The 19,534-nt window shown below is 34.3% G+C and overlaps 5 protein-coding genes across 6 annotated transcripts; 1 reads left to right on the top strand and 4 right to left on the bottom strand.

Moving 5' to 3' along the window:
- Window positions 1-776: 776 nt before the first annotated feature.
- Window positions 777-3,753, bottom strand: LOC145591175 (LIM domain-containing protein WLIM2b-like). Its single transcript, XM_081647574.1, has 6 exons — window positions 3,581-3,753; window positions 3,194-3,446; window positions 2,205-2,304; window positions 2,034-2,083; window positions 1,854-1,943; window positions 777-1,210 (listed from the first exon to the last, which is right to left on the bottom strand). The coding sequence occupies exons 2-6, from the start codon at window positions 3,326-3,328 to the stop codon at window positions 971-973; spliced, it is 615 nt and encodes a 204-aa protein (XP_081503700.1). The 5' UTR covers window positions 3,329-3,446; window positions 3,581-3,753; the 3' UTR covers window positions 777-970.
- Window positions 3,754-6,198: 2,445 nt separating this feature from the next.
- Window positions 6,199-10,474, bottom strand: LOC145591172 (uncharacterized). Its single transcript, XM_081647571.1, has 9 exons — window positions 9,447-10,474; window positions 8,343-8,474; window positions 8,156-8,254; window positions 7,954-8,061; window positions 7,462-7,599; window positions 7,249-7,365; window positions 6,737-6,895; window positions 6,570-6,628; window positions 6,199-6,452 (listed from the first exon to the last, which is right to left on the bottom strand). Exons 1-8 carry the CDS (start codon window positions 9,568-9,570, stop codon window positions 6,612-6,614), a joined length of 894 nt encoding a protein of 297 aa, XP_081503697.1. The 5' UTR covers window positions 9,571-10,474; the 3' UTR covers window positions 6,199-6,452; window positions 6,570-6,611.
- A 90-nt stretch (window positions 10,475-10,564) lies between these two features.
- Window positions 10,565-14,724, bottom strand: LOC145591174 (ER membrane protein complex subunit 8/9 homolog). 2 transcript variants are annotated; one of them, XM_081647573.1, is made up of 6 exons: window positions 14,559-14,724; window positions 13,799-14,058; window positions 12,295-12,441; window positions 12,116-12,175; window positions 10,915-11,069; window positions 10,565-10,825 (listed from the first exon to the last, which is right to left on the bottom strand). In XM_081647573.1, exons 2-6 carry the CDS (start codon window positions 14,000-14,002, stop codon window positions 10,795-10,797), a joined length of 597 nt encoding a protein of 198 aa, XP_081503699.1. In that variant the 5' UTR covers window positions 14,003-14,058; window positions 14,559-14,724; the 3' UTR covers window positions 10,565-10,794. The 2 variants fall into 2 exon arrangements, with proteins under 2 accessions (XP_081503699.1, XP_081503698.1); XM_081647572.1 differs by having other exon boundaries at window positions 13,799-14,074; window positions 14,559-14,723.
- Window positions 14,725-16,148: 1,424 nt separating this feature from the next.
- On the top strand, window positions 16,149-17,566 carry LOC145590709 (uncharacterized protein At2g39920-like). The gene is made up of 4 exons (XM_081647113.1): window positions 16,149-16,197; window positions 16,440-16,827; window positions 17,019-17,204; window positions 17,338-17,566. Exons 1-4 carry the CDS (start codon window positions 16,149-16,151, stop codon window positions 17,564-17,566), a joined length of 852 nt encoding a protein of 283 aa, XP_081503239.1.
- Window positions 17,567-18,369: 803 nt separating this feature from the next.
- LOC145590708 (glucan endo-1,3-beta-glucosidase 13-like) lies at window positions 18,370-19,503 on the bottom strand. The gene has a single exon (XM_081647112.1). The coding sequence runs from the start codon at window positions 19,501-19,503 to the stop codon at window positions 18,370-18,372; it is 1,134 nt and encodes a 377-aa protein (XP_081503238.1).
- Window positions 19,504-19,534: the final 31 nt, after the last annotated feature.

Here is a 19,534-nt window from a genome sequence, read left to right as displayed (position 1 = left end):
TGAATTGATTTAAGGTGGTCCACTACTCATTAGTTCTTGTGAGCTTATCCATCCCATTGATCCAATGATTAATCACAGACTGTTTTCCTGGAGTTAGGAATTTAGGATGTTAGTGTCGTATAGTTGCTGCTCCATTCCTAATTCCTAATGGTGCATTCTTTTGGAATGGTTCACAAATATTCTCGTTGCCTAAAAACAACATAAAAAGGACACCTTGCATAATTGGTATTACTGCTCCAACTTCAGCTTTGCTACTTCTATGGATTTCTTGTCTATGAAGCCTTTAAAATTTCACTTGATAATTCGTTATTTGCACTTTTTCCCTTGAGTACACTTAGTTTTACTTGGAAAAAATTTCTTATTTGAACTTATTCCTTCTCATAACTTGTTTCGTTGTGATTTGAACATGAGCAACCATAAGGAAGCTGAACTTTAATTGTCCTTATCTCAACTAATTTGAGCATTTGAACATGAGTAACCGTAAGGAAGCTGAACTTTATTGTCCTTATCTCAACTAATTTGAGCTTAAAGCACGAATTGAACATGAGCAACCGTGACCAAGCTAAACTTAAACTGTCCTTATCTCAACCAATTTGAGTTTAAAAGCACAAAGCTCTTTAAACCAGAGGCCTTTCCCAAATTTTAGGAGAAGGACAATATGCAGTATAATTTTAAGAATAATATTCTCAACTAAGGCCGAACATCATGGGATATTTAGAGATTCATCACTAGGTTTTAGTTAATCTTCTTGATGCAATGGTTAACAGAGAACTATATGAGAAAATTCATCCTCCAAGCGTTACAAAGAGCACGAAGCTCACTTTAAGCATACACCAGAGTCAATATGAACGATAAATACACAACAAAACAGAGAGGCAAAAGTCTTTTGTTAACTTCTTATCACAGTAGTCACACAGGAAGAAGGCAACACTATCCAAATAATTCATTTTTTAAAAAAAAAATCAGGCACTCAAGATTCAGGAGCTGGAACAGCAGCTGCAACGCCTTCAGGAACCAGAGCTGCTGCTCGCTTGATTGAAGCAGACTTCATAATATGAGCATAGCTTCCTTTCTCTCTGAAAAGCTGCGAGAAATGATGTTTGCAGTAGAGAATTCCATCAAGGGCAGCATAGTTTGAAGGGGTAATTGAGCAGCCACCATGGGAACACTTAAAACAAGACTTGTGATAGAATTGGTTTTCCACTGTCACCTGATGGGTATTTGCATATAAAATCAATGACCGAGGAAAAGTTAACCAAGATAGCCGTAAAAACGCACACATGAAAGAAACAAGACTCGAATTTAAAAAGGATGAGCAAAAGGTGACAACTAACAAGCATATCTTTAGCTACCCTTGGATAGCCAAGGACTAGGTACTCAAATCACACTACCATGACAGACCATGAAACCCAATGAAGGCTTATGAAGCAGTAAACATAGATGTTACTCAGACGTTAATTCTAGTGTTGGACACAGGTATGCATTCCGAGCAATGACTAAGCCACATGGAAAGAGTCCAAGTCAAGTCAGATTTAAAAATCAAACAAGTTCTTGAGGTAGGTTCCATGAAGAGTCTAAATAAAATAGAAATGGCCTCAACTACGCAGCTTATAAATTGGCCGACATTTTTCACCTGTAAGTTTGTTCATCTTGACTACAAAACTTCAAAAAAAAGTACAACAACGGCAATCCAGTGAAATGAGATTGACGACTTCCTCTTTTATTTTTTCTTCCCAGTCCCTTTAGTTGTGGTGAAAAGGGAGGAGGGGGCGTTACACAATCAAACTCTGAGATAAATAAACAATTGCTAAACCAGACCAATTGAAGTGCAAATTTAATAACAAAGACAATACCTTTTCAATGGGATAAACAGTTTTGGAACAAGTTGTACATTTTTCTTGAGTCCCTGAAAACATGCTCGCGGCTTTGCTTGGCGACCTTGTCTGAGACCAAATTGCATTATTGGATATGAGAAGAAACAACTAGGTCGCCCATTTTTATCAAAGAAGCATGATAATGGAGGAGAATTTTACCAGCTCAGGCTTCATATCAGGTGACTTTTCAGCTAGTAGTCTTGTAGGCGCTGTTGAAATAACATATACAGATCAGTTAAATAGTACAAGAAAATACTCCATTATTCAGTTAAATGGTCAAAAACTATAAAGATCTTAATATCAGGTTTAAGGAATTGAAAGAAATCATACGAGACTGAAAGTTCTTGTTGAAGTTCCCTGACTCTTTGAACAATTGCTCAAAGTGAGGCTTGCAGTATAAAACACCCTCCATTGAAGAAAAACTGTGCAGCTACAAGCAAGATGGAAGATACATTAGCCATTAATACTGACCTCCTCGACCATATACTGCTGTACAAACCCAAATAACAAGAAGACTAATTACACGATACACGAATAGCCAAGCTAAAATCTTCACTTTCCATTTGTTAATACAGTATACGACTCTTTCAACTATAGTTCTATACCAAGACATTAACAGTATACATAAACATACACATATAAAGACTTGTCGAAGAACAAGCTTACCAGCCAGACAAAAATGGCTAAGATTCACATCAATGAAATTCATTAATGTTAAAAGTCTTAATACAACAACATTTATTCTTCTTCTAAGGTTTAACAGAATATCCTGATCCTTGACTCCTCCATCTACTTTCTCCTATATAATTGGTACAAATGTATGGATCGTCCTGTTCTAAAGAGACATTTGAGACACTAAATTGAGTCATATGAGCTACATTACAGACTACATTCAAATAGCTCAATAACAAGTCATCAAACCAATCTACACAGAAGCAAATTATCCTTCTCTTTTGGTCCAAAGAAGGCACAATTACACAAAAAGACCAATTGAACATCCTAGCTAGCTGGCATCCATATGACAAAAATACCCTTATAAAATGACATAAATAAATCAGAGAAAAATAATTGATCAACAAAATCAAAATAATCACATGCACAACAAAACCAACAGCTTTAAATTTTTTAACCCAGAAAAGCTTTGATTGTCATGGGCAAAAACTTCCAACTCCCCACATTGTCAATTACAATACAATACAATAGTGGAAAATTGCAACAAAAATTAAGTCTTAATGCCATAAATAAATGATAATAATATTAAAAATCCTATCTAATCAAACTTAACTAATTAAGATAGCAATAAAATAAAAAGGGATTACCTGAAGCCTGCTTTTGCAATGGTTGCATTTGAAGCAAGACTTATGATAAGCAACACCATCAGCAGAAAGCTGATCCATCACATAAACAGTCTTATCACAAACCTTGCATTTCTGCTGAGTTCCTGTAAACGACATCGTTTTCTTTCCTCCTCCCTCTTGTTAACAGATCTAACAAACTCCTTCCTCCTACCAATCACCAAAACCCAAAACCTCTCCCTGATTTTCTCTCTCCTCCAGCAACAATCAAGCTGATCTGAACACCAAAATCAAAAGTGGGTCAACTCAAAAATCAAAAAATCAATCAAAAAACAAACAATTAAAGGAAAATAAAGGGTAAAAGTATGCAATTTTTAATGGGGTTTAAAAATTTAGGGAAGAAATAGAAACCTTAGAAAAAAGGGATCTGGAAAGAAGAAATGGTGAAGAGGAGAGAGAAAGGAAAGAACAGAAGCAGGTGGGTGTAGAGAAGAAGGATGATAATGATGGAAGGTGGAAGAAGAGAGAGAAAGTAGAGAAGGAAGGAGAGAGAAAGAGTCGAAAAAGATGGGATAAATAAAAAAAATCTGCCAAAGTTAACACCAAACCTTGCCTGGCTCCACTAATACTTGAATATCAATAATCAAATGTTTATGCGCGGCTTTTTAGATTTTTTTTTTTTTTTTTTTTTTTTTTTTTTGGGTTTTAAGAAAATTATGGTTTTCATGAAAGTTCAATTATTCATGGAGTCCTGTGATCCTGTCTACGTATCATGGTATAAGACATTTACAATTTTACAAAGAGATGAAAAAATCTTTGATGTTTTAGGGTCACCATGGATATGAACATTATGCGTTTCCTTATAGATGTAATTTAGCGATTTGTATCTATTCAAATAATTAGTTTTATCAATATTGTCTTTATAGAGGTAATCGAGATGTAATTACATTATATATTATTACTTGTGGAGGAATTCATTTGTTAAAATTACTATAGTAAGTTAAAGATGTCATTTTGACTCGATGGCTTAGTTTTAAAATACAAATTGGTCTAAAAATTATCTATTGCTCTATATATTTACTCGTCGATTTGTATCTTGATTTCTTTACTTTCAAATTAATCAAATTAATAATTTTCTTAATTCTTACGAAATACTCGAAAATCGCAATAATAAGTAAATATATGTGACGTGTGCATTTGTGTTACATTCATGGCATTGATATCTTTAATTAGTATAGTATCTTCACTGTTTATGGTTATATAGGTAGCTATATTGCGGTATTGCCTACATTATTAGTCCAACAAATAAAGATTCACTTTTACATTAGACTCTTCACTTTTACATTGCCTACATTATTTGGGCATCACAGTACATTTACAACTGAGGATTATAGTAGCAATCAAGCATATTAAATCTATTTATGTCTATTCATTTCACATGCAATTATCAGCTGGAGCAATGTACTAGGACCTAAGTTAAAAGTGCCAATGAATCATTTCTTCACGGTTAATACAAGCTTTCTAATCAATCAAACTGCACAATTCCACCAAAATTAACGGCTTTTAACATGGAAAAAAGTAATTTACCAACTATTAAAACAATTAAACCACCTAGTTAAATATCGACCGAGCCAAATTTGTCCTATATCTAATACGAGTATCTATATATTTGGCTCACTTTCAAGGAGCCTTACTTGTTAATTTGAGTCGAATTGATATATTTTAGATTCGATTATTTTATATGTAGAATAACGGAGGAAAGAAATATCCAAAGTCAAAGATATTTACAGGCCAAGATCTGAAGGAATGTTTGACGACTTTGCCGCTCGGAATCAATTGGCCGCTTACATGCCACAGCAGGAAGTGACTGTTAGAGAATTTTCTATGTACATAGAAAGGACTGCATCGTCATTTTATGTCGTTAATATAATGATCATCTAATCAATAGATTGCGACATAATAAGAAAATTAAAATTAAATACTTCACCCGTTCAAATTTACTTGTCATAAAGGTTAATATAATTAAAATTATTAATGTGACAATGTCTATCGAAAGAGGTAATATATACGAGTATTTGATTAAATATATACCATTATACGGAACATCATTCAGCATAGAATGACGTAATTGAGCAAACGATTTAGTTATACTCGTATATGATTTGATGGAATAAGGATTCCTTATTGTCAAATAAGCAGATTGCATGCATATTTATGCTTGGCACCTTAGCTCCATTATTAAAACTAACTCCGTGGTATTAGTGGAGAATATCTTTTTTTTTTTCTTCTTAATTTTATTCTTTTTGGCTGAGCATATTGAGGGGATAGTATTGCCCCACTTATAATTAATTATCATTGATTTGATTCCCTTTACATAATTACGTGTAGGCACGACTTTATATTTTTGTTTTTTTTCCCCCATTATTTTTTGGCATGATTTAGGATATGATGCTAATCAATTGAGTTGATCGCAAGCTGATGAAGGGTGTGTGCTCGACTCGGCTTGAAATTTTTTGCATGTACTTGGCTTGTACTTATTACTCACTAAACACGATAATATCTTGCTCATCTTGTGCTCATTAAAGTTTTGAGTGAATCCAATAGCAAATGGTTCGGAAACACATGATGTTGCAAGTTTAATTGGCAACACCCATAACAATAAAGTTGGATGCACTACATGAAATATGACCCAAAATTAATCATATTTTTGTATTTTTTTAGCATTGCACCCAAGTTAATTAAGATGGAGCCGCAACTTTTAACTTTTTCAAAGAAAAATTTCTTACCTTTAGAAAACATTTTATTATACGAAGTCGGAGTAATATTTTAGAACCATTGTGAAGTAATTTTTCCCACTGTTATTTAAGGCTAGCTAGGTTTTCAATACTTTCCAATAAAAATACGTTTAAATAACAACACATTACGTAATTTATCCTCTTAAAAGAAATCATGTGTTATATATCGCATTTATAGAGGTATAATTGATAAAAATACTAGTTTAACATGTGTGAATGTGTGATGCACGAGACGTATGTTGAAAGTTCGTTTACGTATTATTATAGCATTAGTTCATAGTCTATTAAGAAAGGCCAAGATAACTAAAGAGGGTTTGGCAAAGCCTACAAGACCCCCCAAAACGTTACATTACATCTATCACAAAAGAGATTTCATTTTCTAAGCTGTAGTTAGCTACACTGTGTTTGCTACAACACCGCCGATGTATGTTGATGGAGCTTGCTCGCATATTACTCATGATCATTGCATTGCATTGTTCCGCCAATGCCTTTATTTACGTAACAACAAATACACAGATATCAGTTACTGATGATCGAGAGTAATAAACTTGCATATCCTCAAACTAAATAAGACTGTTCATATATTTTAGAGTTAGGAAACTTACCAAAATGAAAGCACGAGACTGTTTGTCCTTATTAGACAACTTTCACCGGTTGCTACAAACTGAAAGGTTAATATCAGGTTTTATTAGTTAGATGATGTGATGATAAAAATATAAAAAGGCAGAAGAAAGGGGAAAAACTGGCTTAGATGGCTGGCCTTAAATCTTACATAAGGCATCTAAACTGGAAAAGCATGTTGTTTTGTATGGTTGGGGGTCTTCCCTTCGTCTCAAAATCATTGTTTGGGTGAAATACTGCTTGCAAATCGGACAACGTAAATCGTAGCCACCCTGTTCCAGTGTATTCTTCAATGCTCCTGGGATAAAATCTGCATAAATGCTTGAAATTTTAGTAATAATAAACAATTACATTTGTTCCACCATTTTGGAACTAAGGCTTGGTTAGTTGTTATTGTTGTTTTATTTGTTCCACCATAAAACTCTATCAAAACAAAAAAACATATTTTTATTTTTTATTACTTACTCTGTTCCAACAACTTCCTCTTAAATTTCCACAAACAATTTCCACAAACAAGTACGTGCGGTGGTACGAAGTTATAAAAATGGTTAAGATACTCACAAATTAAACATATTTGCATCAATCTAGTTAATATAATCAAAGAAGTTGGAACAGACTTAGCTAAAGATACAAATTCCTCAGAATTGCATCAATATTGCATACCTTGTTTATGGTCAAAGTTTTCATTAGCAATTTCTACTGGCTGATCTATGGCACCGACAACAATTGCATCTTCAGATCCATCGCTTTTGTTTTTGCAATCTTCTTCCACTTGAGAACCTATATATACTATGATCATGAGCTCATTGAAATTATGTTGAACCTCCATTTAGAAAGTTCTAGATGCAATGTGCTCTTATTTGCATAATTGCATACCTTGATTATTGTCAAAGTTTCCAATAAGCTCATTGTCTTGGGCTTTATCTCGAACACTAATATCCACATAATAGCTAGCAACATTTACAGCTTTAGTTCCATCATCACCTTTGCTTTTACCATCTTCTGCAAGCAAACCTACATGTATATATAGTATACTTTTCAGGGTTTTATTAAAATCTTCACAATATGGTTTGGTTGATCTTAGGTGTATCAACCATTGTCCCATTTCGGGTTCTAGTCAGTGGCCGGGTAATAATAATTAATACACCAGGTAGTAAGTCTACTAAGTAGAAAATGTTTTGCCCAATTTATCTGGGCGCGAAACAAAGGTATTAACAAAGACAAAGGATTAAGTTCTAAGCATCAAAATAATCTTCATCAAGGATCACATCTACAATCTGATTATCTTAATGATGATAATAGTTGGTTAATCTACCTTGTAGGGTTAATAAGAAGCTTATAACAATACAATGTAAATCTTTCGCGTACCTTGATCATCAAAAAAATTTGCTTGCCCATCATCCTCAATTTTATCTTCGACATCAACATCCACAACAGTTCCATCACCTTCACTTTCGCTATCTTCTATATGCAAGCCTACATATATTAATATAAGTACTTCAAATTAGATAGGTCTGTTCTTAATTTTACAGGGTTATTAGAATCACGATATTCATAAATTCATCCATACCCTGTATATTTTTTACACTGACATCCACAATGTTTTCATGGGTATTCCCATCAACAATTCCATTGTCTTCGTCTTTGCAATCTTCTAAACATAATGAACCTACATACAAAAGTATACATTTCCGTTACTCTAGATTCTTGGGGTTAATGAAAAGCTAACTTAACAATGATTTATTTTTTTTGTTTACCTTGATCATCATCAAATTTTGCATGTCCATCATCTACAAATTTATCTTCAACACAAACATTGATAATGCTTGCAAGGTTTGCATCATCTTTGGCTCCTCCACTTTCGCTATTGCTATGTTTCGAATGCATACCTATAAAATTGGGAATGATGATCAAACTCAGAGGATGAAAGATTGAAATTAAAGGCTGACTTCCATTATTTAGTGAACTATCCTAAGACTTGACTTCGTTTTCTTTCTTACTACAATCTTTGTGATACCTCTAATCATGTTTTACATTATTTAATACCACAATCACTCCATAATAGGAAAAGTTTAACTAGCTAGCTCATTCAATGAAAAAGTTCTTGCACACCCAGGCCAGTTTTCATACTTACTCAAATTATTTGATTTCGTGGTAGGGAAAACGTGTTATAAAAGTAATTTTAAATTTAAATAACAAGCCATTAAGAATATAATTGACTTATTTGATAAAGATATGTACTCCATAGTACTCCGTATTTTTAAAGTTAAGTTATAATATTGTAAAATTCAAACTATAAAAGAAAAAGCCTTTACGTGTCCCTTGATATTTTTTCCATACTTACACTCCGTAAGTGTTTGTTCCGTAATAAATGAACTAGAAAATTACTCCATATAATGGTAAAAGTCTGATCAAAAGTCTTCTCCAGTTCTCCCTACCATAAAAATTTATATGTAGTAAACTAATTACCCGCCTCTACCATCTTCTTTACCTAGATCATTGACTTCATCTAGAATCATGTGATAAACATGGTATTGCTCTCATAATTGCTCCTTGGAAAGACGAAATACTCATTACTCCAAAATCCTACCTAACCCTTTCATACCCGTTGACCTCCATGGATACATGTCTATCTCCTTGAATGCTCTATCACTTTTCCTTTACTTCACATATTTCAATGACAATCCAAAAATTAGATTGAGACAAGGAAGATATAAATGATATAAAAGTATGTTTCCCAATTTATTACTCGTAGTAAAAGGATCTCGATCATCCCATGAGATTATGAAGAATAACTATATATATTGAGCTAATCTAGCTACAAAAACAAGAAATTGCAACAATGAAGAAGTAGTACATACCTTGAGTTGCATCAAAATTGTTGTTAAGATCTGGATCATAGCGTCTTCTAACCATAGTAGGAACATGTCTCAGAACTTTACGTTCATACATTGGCAATGGTGGAGCTTCTTTCCCAAAACTCATGATTTCTGTTTATTTTTTGGTCTACCAAATTTGGGACTACTTTTTAGTGTGGTCACAGATTGGTAATGACAACAATTTATACCGCATTCCAGTCGTGAATCACGAGTTAAATACCGTATTAAATATTCATTTTTGGTCCATATTATTATCATCAACTAACTCTAAACTAAACGACGCGTAATTGACTTAAATGCAATATATTTATATGCTCAGCTCGACCATCCATAATCCTACTTTCTACTTCATTTTATTTATTTATTTTTTTTTTTTTTTTGGGAGTATTGTTTCGGAAAACTTGTCTTTTAACTTTGACGATTAGTATTATTATACATTTATACGGAGTATCTAATTACTTGTATTATTGTACATCATCTGCTTTTAAATACTTGTAAGTTGTTTCTTCCAAAAAAAAATAAAATTTACTTGTAAGTTGTAACACATTCTTATGACACGCTTTTTGAGGTCGAAATTATATGATGTAAACAACTAAACTAATCAAAATAATTTTTACATATGATATGTAACCCTTCTCTAATCCTAGTTTTAATATTATTTTGAAAGAAAGTTCATTTACCTTCAACCTTCACTAATCAAATAAGTTGGTGACTAACTTGGCTGTTAGACAAAGTATATATTTGTAAGCTATCAGTCGAATAAGGTGGCAAAAACCTGTGGCTAAAATGCTAAGTTAAGGCCGGAATGCTAGCAACACCCGATCTAGTGAGCAGTCCCATCCTCTTACTAAGCTAGCAAATACCTGGGGCTTGGGTCAATTCTCATCATGGAGAGAGGAGAAGTTTTAGGTATATCATATGTAGGTGCCTTGCACAAGGAAATTTAACATACAACCACCATTTAAATTTAATTAACTACTGTACCTTTCTAGTTTTCGATTCCAAAAAAAAAAAAAAAAAAAAAAAAAAAAAAAAAAATCAACAAAAGTGATACAGCAGAAGACTAAAAGAGTAAATAAAGTGAAGGCATGCAAATCCTCAAATGCGAGTTTGTCAAAATCCTGCTTAGCTATTGGCAATGTGAAAAAAAGCCAAAAGGCAATACAAATAATTCATCAGAATTACCAAAAAAATTAAGCTTAAAAACAAGGAGAAAATTCATGAGATCTGAACCTATAATTCATCTTTTCGTTTAATTTTCCTTTGCTCCAAATTGCATACAAAATTAAACAGGACATACTCAGATGAATGCTGTCTAGCTTTAAAAATCTCACTTGAATAAATGAGCGTTTAGCCAATCCCTGCAAGAAAATGTTGATTGCTTATCAGAATTATACTTCATTTTTTTAGCAATATACAATATTACAGGAGTAAAATAACATGAACTTACTTGCTAATGTCGTCAAGGTGATCATCAAAGTCTGCAATGTCCTCCCATTTCTGAGTTGATACATAGTCCAGCAATATTATGTTTGCTGATGGCTCCTTTAATACCAGCCGATTACTCTCCTCTACTTTCCATGTGGAACCATTTTTTGAATATAGCTGTACAATAAACCCACAAAGTAATAAGAGAGGATGATCAAATTTCTAAGATACAAGTATACAAGAACAAAGATCAACTTAGTCGGTAAAGCTTTACAAAGAGCTTGACAAAGATACTCCTCAGAAAACGGAGTCATGGCAAGCACCACTACAACATCAACAACCTTACAAGGGATTTGATGAGACAACCACTATATGGTGCACCTTTTACATACAATTTTAACATGAAACTTGGCTAAGCTTTGTTTATTTGGGCCAGTTTGTACAAGTTTTAGTAACTCAGCAAAAAACTAAGACTCAAGCGACAACACACAATTGTGAAGCCCTATCTTTCACTTAAGAAACCTAGTTCATTAAACAGAATAGTGAACAGGGCACTTTGACATTAAATAAAAAAATTCACTTGATGAGACAACCACTATATGGTGCACCTTTTACATACAATTTTAACATGAAACTTGGCTAAGCTTTGTTTATTTGGGCCAGTTTGTACAAGTTTTAGTAACTCAGCAAAAAACTAAGACTCAAGCGACAACACACAATTGTGAAGCCCTATCTTTCACTTAAGAAACCTAGTTCATTAAACAGAATAGTGAACAGGGCACTTTGACATTAAATAAAAAAATTCACTTGGATGAGATATTAATAAATGCAAATTGGACATTTTGCGAGCTCAAATCAGCATGCATCATGAGATACCCCCTCCTTTTCACCCGTCAGATTCACAAAACATGCATGTATATATGAAGTTATATGCAGTCAACTACACAGAGTGATGATGAATAACTAGAACAATCACTTAAAAATAGACCAAGAACAACACAGGACAACAAAATTAAAGGAAGGGAGTGTGCATATATACACATCAATCCCACAAAAACCTCTACTGTGCAATGTCAAGCCTCAAATCATCATCCAAGAGCCAAAGGACAGATTTGGTTCAAACTTCAAAGTAATAAACTAACAGAACAACTCCAGATCCAGAGGATCACAAAGTAAAATGGAAAAATTACTAGTGTTCCATAATAACAAAGAAAAAAAATTACCTGCATTACAGGGCTACGATCTTTCACTTTTGGTAACGCTTCCAGTTTGCTATTGTCCAACTAAGAAATCAAAAGGTATATAAATTAGCATTGATCCAATTAAAAGCATGAATTTCACCATGAATTTTGAATATATAAGGATAATGAAATTCAAGTCAGCATCTGGTCAACATGCATACCAAAAGAACTCCACCCTGAGGAAAGTATCGACAAAGATGATCTCCAATGTTCTTGGCAACATTACCAAGATCATTTTCATCAGATCTCTCATTTGCATGGAAGTAACCAACCAAGCTCAAACCTTGACTAGCATAGTGCTCTTCTATCTAATTAAGCAGACATCAAATTAGTACATACTTTATATTAAAAATTTAAAAAAAAAAAACAAAAAAAAACATAGATAATAGAAAAGGAAACAATTCCAAAGCAAAGAAAACCAAGACTCTAGGAGTATACAACCTAGAGATTAATGAAACTAAAAAATGTGTCAATCACTATATATAGCATAGATGATTTCCAAAAGGCCATGATGCTACTCATCAAGAGGGGCTACCAAAGGAGACCGTCAGGGTTGAGGAGGATCCCTATTTAAACAAATTTACCATTCCGGCCACAACACCACAAAGTAGCCAAATTATGCTGAGTATAGTCATAAAGATACTCTGGATATACTTAGCAGGAGTTAAAAGATCGGTTACCCAAAAATACTTTATTAAGCTATCTTTAACTATCTCTGCACATAAAACAGAAGATCTTAAACATCCATCACGAATAAGCACTAAAAGGATGCAATTTCATCTAATTCTGATTATACTCATGATTAACATATTGTAGCATGCCAGATGGCAAGCCAATACTAGAGTGTCATCATCTCAAAGTACCTACTAAAAGAATGCAATCCCATTTAAAACTGACTATACTCAATGTGATGGATTGAAGCAAGCCAGATGAGATGGCTGGACGATATTAGAGGTGTCATCATATCAATGTACCTCTCAAGCATAATCCTATTTTTCAGAAAACACCAACTAATACCCACAAATGAAGTTAATAGACAATTCAAATGTCACCCGGGGAGATTAGGGGGGAGGGGGGGGGGGGGGGTGGGAAACACATCACAGTGAAATGTCTACTAGTGCATGTCAAGTATATCATATTTATACAAGTGTATGACCACTAAACAAGTAGGACATTCAAAATGCAGGAATGGTTGTACTCCTGTAATGCTGAATGCTAATAGCTAACATTAGCTAGTATGGAGTATTAAGTTGTAGAGAAAAACCATGGATTTCAAATAATCTACCCATACGAGTAGCAAACATCAAGTTTTTCAAAATTTATTATATAGTTATTGGCCCAGTATTCACTTTCCTATTGTTCAAAATTGCATTGAATTCTAGTTTTGGAAACCCTAGATGATCCATATTCTGGCACTCTATTTATATATACACCTCATCAAGCATAAAGGCTTCAAACATCAAAAAATTAGCATGAACTGAGTTAATCAATCTCATTAGGTTACAAAGAATATGCAAAAAGATTAGTTCAATATATAAGGCGCATATTCCAGTAGGCAAAAAAAAAAAAAAAAAAAAAAAAAAAAAAGTACATCTACAATTGATTATAATAATTTAAGCCAAAAAGGAGCCAACAACCCCAACAAAGAGAAGAAAAATTACATACCTGCATCAGGGCGATCTCAAGGGCAGGGAGAAGACCAATGTTAGAATGAAATAGAGGGACAGCGTCAACAATTTCGACCACACCCTTGCCACCATCAAAGCGGCCGACCAAAACCCCATTGACAGAGCTCTCCTTATGCTTTAAGGCGTGTAGCACTAGCTTTATATACGCATTTTGCCCAATTTCATACATCAAATCCCCCATAATAATTTAACACAATAAGCAATCACCAATTGGCTTCGATTTACTTCAATTCACACCTACATAATCATCACACTATATAAATTATGTCAAATAGCTCGAATTCAGTATGATCTTCTAATTACTGTAAATTACATAAGCAAACCATTCAAACTCATTAAGCAATTCAATCAACCCTATCACTAAGTGAATCTCATCATTCTGCTCCAAAAGTCCAAATCAATCCTACACAAAAAAAGTCTTAACATCGAACAATATAATCGACATTATATAATTCATAAATTAAAGTATTTGAAAACTATAGATTCATAATTACTACTTGTATTAAATTATGCTAACAGCTCACACAAGAAAATCGAATATGATCCAAAAGCTAAGCAAATTATCCAAACAATTCAGTTTCAGGTCATCGCTGATTGCATTAACGACACTATATAGTAGTAAACAACACTAACAAAAATCCACAAAATCAAAGCAAAAATCAGAAACAGTAGAAAATTATAGTGAAGTGAATACAAAATCGAAAACCCTAAAATAATCGGGAAATTGAATAACGTACCTGAGACAAAGGAGAAGAATTGTATGATGTAGTTGAGAAGAACTGAGAATTCGAAGTTGAAAAATAGCGTCACTTTCTCTCTCTTCCCAGGTTTAGTGGGTTGAAGATCTGGGTAACAAAGATGTTAGAGGAGACGATCGGAAGTCAGGGACCTTTCTTAATTTTCTTTTTCTGTTTTGATTGAATGAGAGATACCCAGATTTCTTTTTGGGTGGGACCCGGCTTGTGATAGAATTTGCTATGTAAGGAGGGATTTTTTAAGGTTAATTTTATTGAAATAAATTAGTTTTACGGAATACAACAAATTTTTTGACGAAAGTATTTTATGAGTAATTGATTCACTAGTGTAGTAGTGTGTTTTACATATAGGGTTCTTGATTAGACTATAAAATTGATCAATTAATTGAAATTGAAAATGAGATGTATACTTCGTGGTATTTTAATTTATTTTTATTGTTAAATTACAACTTAAATACGTAGAGCCTGTTCATTTCAGCTTTTCAGTTCAGTTTAACTCCAATCAGTTCAGTTCAGCTCCTTATTTCCTTCTCTCATAAAATATTCATTTCAACTCTATTCAGTTCAGTTAAGTTCAGTTTAGTTCAGTTCAATTCAACTCACTTCAGTAAATGTGAACATGCCCGTAGTATTAATTCTAAAAAAAAAAAAAGAGAGAGAGAGAACTTACTTTTACAGTTGAATAAGGATAATTTGTACAAAGTTATAATTGAATAGAAATAGAATCAATTACAAAAGTGAAAAGTATTCGTTAATCCAATAATTTCTTTATTTTTTTTTTTTTTTGTAGCTCATTCATTTACCAAAAATAGACGATGATAAAAGAAAAATAAATAAATTTGGTTGCCCTAAATACAAAGTGCATAATGAGTTATTAAAAATAAAAAAAAAATAAAAAAATTAGTAAGAAAATAGTGACTCGTCTATTGAAAGTATTTTCAAACTAGAACCTAACAGTATACTCTATATCGGTATTGCTACATCATGATTCATGACTATATGAGTGTATTTTCAAGTTTCGTTTTTAAAATACTCCTATTAAATATGTAAGTGACAATTATGAACTTATGAAGTAAGGTAAGTAGTTGACAAATTTACCATGGGTAGTGGTAGTGCTAAAAAAAAATACAAAATGAACTGATTTACTAGACCTTCCTAGTTTGTAACTTTGTACCAATTCATATGAAATTCCATTTTGCGACACATAACAAATTTACAACATTTGATAAGAGATAAAATACAAATTTACTGATTTATAAGTGTTGCCAAAATCAAGCACTTTAAGGAAACTTCGTGATGGTGATGCATAACACTTTTGAGCTCTGACTTGTGAGCATGAAAATCATGAATCTTTATAATCTTTTCATTTCTTGCTCCCCATTTGAGTCACAAGCCTCCTCTCTTAATCTCTTTACCTTCTTTTGACAAAAACTACATAATGCTATCTTTTTAATGTGTACTATGATCTAACTATGTCAGGTTAATGTTCATTGTGGTAGGAGGAAGCTAAGTCTGTGACGAAAATTTCAATCATCTGCTAGATAGTCCGGACTGTCTGCTGTCGATCATCACATGGAACGGGAGAACTCATTTCAAAATGTTTCTAGCGAAGGAGGTTCTGGTTAGTATATATATAAAACCTTCTTAAACGGCCTCTAACTCTCTAAGTTACATACTTTTCAGACAGTTCCTCTAGGATCTTGTTGATATATAATTTATATGGCATGAAAGCATGATTACTTGATTAGTAACCTTTTGAGATTAGTGTATGACTGTTGCTGAGGTATCATTTTCCTCGTTTCTGCAACCATTAGGTTTAATAGGACTCATTATAACTTCTATTTATCTTACAAACTTATGCAGAGTCAGGAAGCCACAACCAATATGAGACCGGATTCTATATGTCATCCTTTGCCGCAACTGTCTTCATAGCTGGTTTCATAACTATAGGAATCTTATTGATCACTTCGTTAGTTACACTGATTGTGATGCTACAATCATGTCTTAGTCAAAGTTCTGGTATACTCGAGAGCCAGAAGTCATATTATAATGAGGATTATTGCAAGTATCATGCTCTTTACTATACTAGTGAAGGCCAATTTGTTAGAGACTTGAACTTCAGCATATCAATGGCTGAGAAATACTTCAGCAGTATTATTAGGCCTTACAATCATGATTCCAATGTCGTCTTAATGGACATAGATGACATCCTTCCTTCGAGTGTTCATTACAGCGAACTCTTGAAGAATAGGTAAAACTTACATATCAAAACATCATCAGATACTATTCTTTCCTGATCAAAGCTGTGTGCTTGCAGAATTTTTTTGCATTAAGCTCTAATCTTGACTGCTGACATCTAGTGTTCGTGCAATATACTCAAATTGCAAAATTTGTACTTCGAATTTATATTAATAGTTGATACATGTTTTATCAAGGAAGCAGTTGTAGAGATTGTAATGAAGAAGAGATCAATTTAAGGCGTATGCTTATGCTAAGGTTGTATAACAGAATTCAGGAAAGTGGATGGACTCTGATGTTGATAACAAGAACGGCACAGAAACAACATAATGCCATCACAATGTATCTTGTCTCAGCAGGGTATATTGGATGGACATCATTGATAACGAGGTAAGCTCATTCTTGCACAGACTGCACCTCCTACTGAGTATGTACATTAAAACTTGTATTAATGTGCACATGCTATAGTTGACATATACTACGTATTATTTGATTTGAGTGAGCTATTTGCTTTTTTTGGCAGATCAAGTGATGAAATGATGCTGAGTAGCCTAGAATACTTCTCAAGAAAAATAGCAGCAATAGACAGACAAGGATATCATGTTGCTGGCGTGATTAGCAGCAGTTTGGACATCTTAGCAGGGTTTTCCATAGGAAAGCCTATTTTCAAACTTCCAAAAATGAAATTTCAGAATATAGAGTGTTCGAAACAACAGTTGAAGCTACCAACTAATAATTCAAAAACTAGCTAGAACAATTTGACCTGACCATAGTCCCAGCTCACATTAGTAAGGCAACTGTGCAATTAAATTAGTCCTGAAAAATTGCCAACATGCTGTATGTAGGAATGTACCATTACTCAATCAATATACTACAGTAGAACTAACATTTCAATATGTAGGTTCATTTTGGTTTCAATTATGCTGGCTAGTCTTAATTATTTACTTTACTCCTTCACATTAGTCAGTCCATTCTATCTAGCCAAGAACAACACCTGACTGATATTAAAAGAGAAAGAGATTATCATCAAGTCCCTAATTCTATATCCGTTCTTCGCAATGATTTGTACTTCAATTAAACCCAAAATCTATCATATAACAAATATCAAACCAAAAGCAGAAAAATGGAATAGCTATAAGTAATATAGTATGCAACAAAAATCTGCATTAAGTAATAACATTCAAATTACACTAAGATCATGAACAACAAAGTACCAAATATTCTAAAAAACTTAAATGTTCATTTCATTCACTGTGTAACAAAGATTTATACAGTAATCCCAGTATCAACAATTGTTCTTCAACACACTACTACTCGTATAATATTCCTAAACCAGTGATCAACAAGCTCAGAACAACCACTGATTTCTACAATTCTTTACATCAATCAATGAACTCTCTGCATTACAACTAAATCTCAAACATCTAACAACAAAAAATTGAACAAGAGACTAGCAGGAAGCATGAAATGCTCAATTGAATTATTGAAATCCAACCAAAAGTTAGATTCTACTAAATCAGGCATCAATTCTCAGTAAGAGGGTAATCAGTGTTGCTTACAGTAAAGCAAGAACAACCAAAGATACTGCAAGAATCTTCCAGAAACCATTGCTCTCAGCAGTTCTGTAGGACCTACTATAGTCAAGATCATACTTGCTGGTCAAGTTAGGGTAGAAAATCCCCCATTGCCTGAATGAAGCATTGCTGTTTCCTTGACCCCTTTCCTTATCAAACAGCTCATAGATGTAAACCCCAGAAACCCCTTCCTTCTTCAGAGGTGTACCAACCCCAGATTTCAGATGCTTGAGCAAACCTCTCAGATACATTTCGGCGAACACCTGGTTAGCATTATTCTCCTCCGAGATTGCAGGTGCATTCGGCCACCCGGTTTCAGTTACGACAACCGGAATATTCTCATGCCCGGCGACCGCCATTGCCGACAGAACCGCATCAACCATGGTATCAAAAAGATTCTGGTACCGTACTCCGGTGGTCGGATCATCCACAAAACTGTACCGACTTTTTTGAAACAGAGCATACCCAAGAACAACCTCATGGTTCAACCGGTAAAGATCGTACGGATGAATATTCACCAAGAAAGAGGAATTCGCCTCTTCCAAGAAATCCAGCAATGGCCGGATTAAGTGTTCGTTTAGCGGTTCACTGAACTCAGCAGAAGAAGGGGGGAAAGCAGAGGTGATGAGAGGGATGAGAGAGAAAGTGGATGAAACATAGATTCGACGAATACCCAGCTCGTGAAGCGCAACATGGATGTTACGAATGGCGGGTAGAAGAGCGTCGGCGAGGTCGTCGGAGGAAGAGAGGATGTCGGAGCCGACGGAAATGGCGGAGATGTTTGCGCGAGGGTAGAAGGGGACGACGTGGGTGTAAAGCCAAACGGCGGCGTTGGAGCGATTAGCGGCGAGAGAGTGGACGAGGGTGTTGGGGATGCAGAGGAGGAGTGAAACAGAGGAGTATGAGAAGGCTCGAATGAGGTTTGGGTCTGGGTCGATGAGGCGAACGGCGGCGATTCTATGGCGGTTGACGGCGGCGGCAATGTGCTCAGGGGTGGCGGAAAATGGGTGGTGTTGGATTGTAACGCCGATAGCTGGGGTTGAGGTCGTGAGAGAGAAGGAAGTGATGGTGGTTAGGAGGAAGAGGAGAGAGAATTTCAGGGGAAAAAACGCCATTGTTGTGAGCTTGAGCAGAGAATCTTGCAGA

This window comes from Chenopodium album, chromosome 18, assembly GCF_948465745.1.
Source record: "Chenopodium album chromosome 18, dcCheAlbu1.1, whole genome shotgun sequence".
Classification (NCBI taxonomy): domain Eukaryota; kingdom Viridiplantae; phylum Streptophyta; class Magnoliopsida; order Caryophyllales; family Amaranthaceae; genus Chenopodium; species Chenopodium album.
Note: the sequence above shows the minus strand (reverse complement) of the source record. Positions and strands in the feature narration are given on the sequence as shown.